This window comes from Atractosteus spatula, chromosome 2 (genome assembly GCF_055471065.1).
Source record: "Atractosteus spatula isolate fAtrSpa1 chromosome 2, fAtrSpa1.hap1, whole genome shotgun sequence".
Taxonomy (NCBI): domain Eukaryota; kingdom Metazoa; phylum Chordata; class Actinopteri; order Semionotiformes; family Lepisosteidae; genus Atractosteus; species Atractosteus spatula.
The window spans coordinates 47,799,255-47,802,345 of NC_142707.1; the positions used below are offsets into that span (position 1 = coordinate 47,799,255).

At 35.1% G+C, this 3,091-nt stretch overlaps 1 protein-coding gene across 1 annotated transcript; it reads left to right on the top strand.

The window, feature by feature from the left end:
* The first annotated feature begins 278 nt into the window (after nucleotides 1-278).
* Nucleotides 279-2,753, top strand: LOC148839781 (RWD domain-containing protein 2A-like). The gene is made up of 3 exons (XM_088939684.1): nucleotides 279-419; nucleotides 882-1,101; nucleotides 1,735-2,753. Exons 2-3 carry the CDS (start codon nucleotides 901-903, stop codon nucleotides 2,407-2,409), a joined length of 876 nt encoding a protein of 291 aa, XP_088795810.1. The 5' UTR covers nucleotides 279-419; nucleotides 882-900; the 3' UTR covers nucleotides 2,410-2,753.
* Nucleotides 2,754-3,091: the final 338 nt, after the last annotated feature.

Genomic DNA, 3,091 nt, shown 5'->3' on the forward strand with positions numbered 1-3,091 from the left:
AATTACATCCATCTTTTTACAGACAGACATCTATGGAGATTTGGTGTGATAACACTGCTCTACATAAGCCAATAGCTTTCACCACAAAATATTAGCCCCTTTTGTAGGTCCTGCATGATGCCAAAATAGGAAAGTTTTATTAAGGTGGGCATCTATTTAGTTACGTCTGTTCTCTGTTAAAATAATTCTCCAATCGATTTTCCCTTGAGGCAGCAACTGTACATGAAGGTACTAACGTGATATTCTCCCCCTATACAGCAGATGTCGCTATAATGGATTTAAGCGAGTTTAAGATTGTCAACGTCACCAACAAAATGCCAAGTTAAAGCAGTAGCGAATTGTTTTTTAGATTATAGATGAGATTCAGTTGTACATCTGTTTGCTTATTTTTTTTACTTGTATTGCTTAATCTTTAAAAGGTTAGTACGTCACGTTCTATGTTATTTGAAACCGGAAAAAATGCCGTTTCATATGCTGTTGTACATAATGCACTACAACGTTTTTTATTTTATAATGGTACCACGCTAGCAACGTAAAGAGCTACATAGTAACATTGTATATTACAGTTTTCTTATACCGCTGTATAAGTTTATATTCAAATAATATCAAATAGAATAACTTTTATGTTACATTTTTATTATTTGATTTACTGTATTTTCCGTTGTATGTGTTCTATACATAATACTGGTTTAGTTTAGTTCGGAAACAAGTCTCATGTTCTACATGAACCATAAATTGACGTTAATTGGATTTTAGCCGTGGATCTGTAAACTGTGAGTGGCAGGAACATCATTTGTTGTTTCGGAGTGTCTCTTGCAATCTTTCTCTTCGTGAAAATTCTCCGAAAGTGATGGGACTGTACCGGATGAACTCTCTTTCAGGCCCGTTAGCTGGAATATCATGGCTGATTCAGTGAAAGAAAATCTGGAGATGCAGGTTTCTGAGATGGAAATGCTGTTTTCTATGTTTCCTGGTGAAGGCGACATCAGACTCGAAGACGCGTGTGCCTTGCTTCATGTGAGGAGATACCTGGAGGGTGTACGAGAGTCTTTGCCTCCTCGTATCGAATTTTGTATCGAAGTAAAAATTGACGACCCCCAGGTACGACTTGGAGTTTCGAAGCGCCCATTCTCTTGTATACTTTTGACACACACGAAAAAGGTCCTGGTAAAAGGGTCATTTCATTTTTGTACTCAAAAAACAAAAACATTTTCTGGTTTTCAGTCATAGTAACTCTGACTAACGCTTGATAACTTTTAACTTGAGTTACTGTATGTCAGTTAACATATTTAATGGATGAAACTGTTAATTCTATAGGCACTGTTGAAGATTACTTTAATGTAAGCTGTGGTATTTTAATTCTACTTTAATCTTTGAAGGCAGGATAGGCAGGATATATCCTGCATTTATAATTCACTGCTTACATAATGTGTGTACTTACACTATACGGTATATACATACAGTGTATATAATACACACATTATACAGTATATAATACATGACATATTTTTCATATGCTAAAAAGATTTGTGCATGTCAAAGTTTATTTTACATTTGTGTTCTCTAGGATGATTTCACTCTTAATTTAGTCTTTCATTAGTGCATAAATAGATTTCTAAAGCTTATTGGAAATTTTTACGAATATGAGTCTCAGAAGAACCCAGTGATTAATATTTTCAAATTACAGGATGCGGTCATTAAAAGCATATTTTTTTGTCTTGCTTTATATTTTAGGTTACAGTAGATCTACATGTATCCTTGCCTCATTCCTACCCCCAAGTTGCACCAGTACTATTTACGAGATGTTCTTCTCTGGATAGACAGCAGCAGAAGCTGTTCAATGACAATCTGTCTTCGTACATCAGTGCCTTAGACCGAGAAGAGCTCTGCATTACCCTGGCTGTTCAGTGGGTACAAGACCACAGCAATGTTTTCTTAAAAAACTGTAAATTACCTCCAGAACCTGCTGGGAGAACCCAAGAAGTCAACTCTGTATTTCATAGAATGTGGATTTACAGTCACCATATATATCGTCAGGAACTGAGAAAGAAAATTCTCAACTATGCAAAAAAGCTGCACTTGACAGGATTTTGCTTAACTGGAAAGCCTGGGGTTATTTGTGTTGAAGGAGCAAAGGATGATTGTGAAGAGTTCTGGCATGACATTAGGTATCCCAATTGGAAGCACATTTCCTGCAAACATGCAGAAACAATATCAGAAGTAAACAATATTGATGAATGCCGTTTGTTCTCAGCTTTTGAAGAACTGACATTTGAAGCACACGGTGATTATGGATTGCGAAATGATTACCACATGGATTTAGGGCAGTTCTTAGAGTATCTTAAGGAACATAAAAGCGAACATATATTTCAGATACTATTTGGGATTGATGGAAAAACTGACTTGTAATTATTTTTACTTATACCATGCCAACCCCTGACAGAATTAAAAGTCTTGTTCTCCTGTTCACTATGGTAGTGTGCAGTTTATTGCTGTAGAATGTCTTTACTTCAGAGTATTTTTAAGAATTCTGGTGAAAGAATTGTTACAGAAACTGAATTCCATGTTAGTTTGTTGCAAAACTTAAGACACTGCAATGAGGAGAGGTACTATCTAGTGTTGTGTTGACACAGAAAATTCATATATTAATTAGCCTATTGAATAGCTATTGACAATTCAAATGAGAAACTGAAAATGTTCAGCAGGGTACAAGTTGCCATGTCTGATTAAATGAATGCGACTTTTGAAACAAAGCATGATTTATTTATTTTTTCCTATAGCGTTATCCTGCTTTTACACATGTAAGCATGCAAACAGTTGATGACTGTTAGAACAAATATACTATGATCCTTAAAATGTTACAAAAATGTCCGCCCACAAAACGATCACCGAGGTTCCTCGCTAAGGTGACTTGCTAGGTTCTTATCTAATTTACTGTCCTTGCCTTGGCTCATTTGTCCTTGCTATGACTTTTTTTCTAATTTAATATTTAATTTAACATTAATTTAACATATTCTGTTATGGAGTTAGAACTTAGAAAAATATTTTGAATAGCACACATTATAAACATCTTTTCTTCACCTAAACATTT

Coding starts and splice junctions, on each gene's coding strand:
- LOC148839781 (XM_088939684.1), top strand. CDS start 901: ATGGCTGATTCAGTGAAAGAAAATCTGGAGATGCAGGTTTCTGAGATG. Junction 1,102..1,734: donor TAAAAATTGACGACCCCCAG/GTACGACTTGGA, acceptor TTTATATTTTAG/GTTACAGTAGATCTACATGT.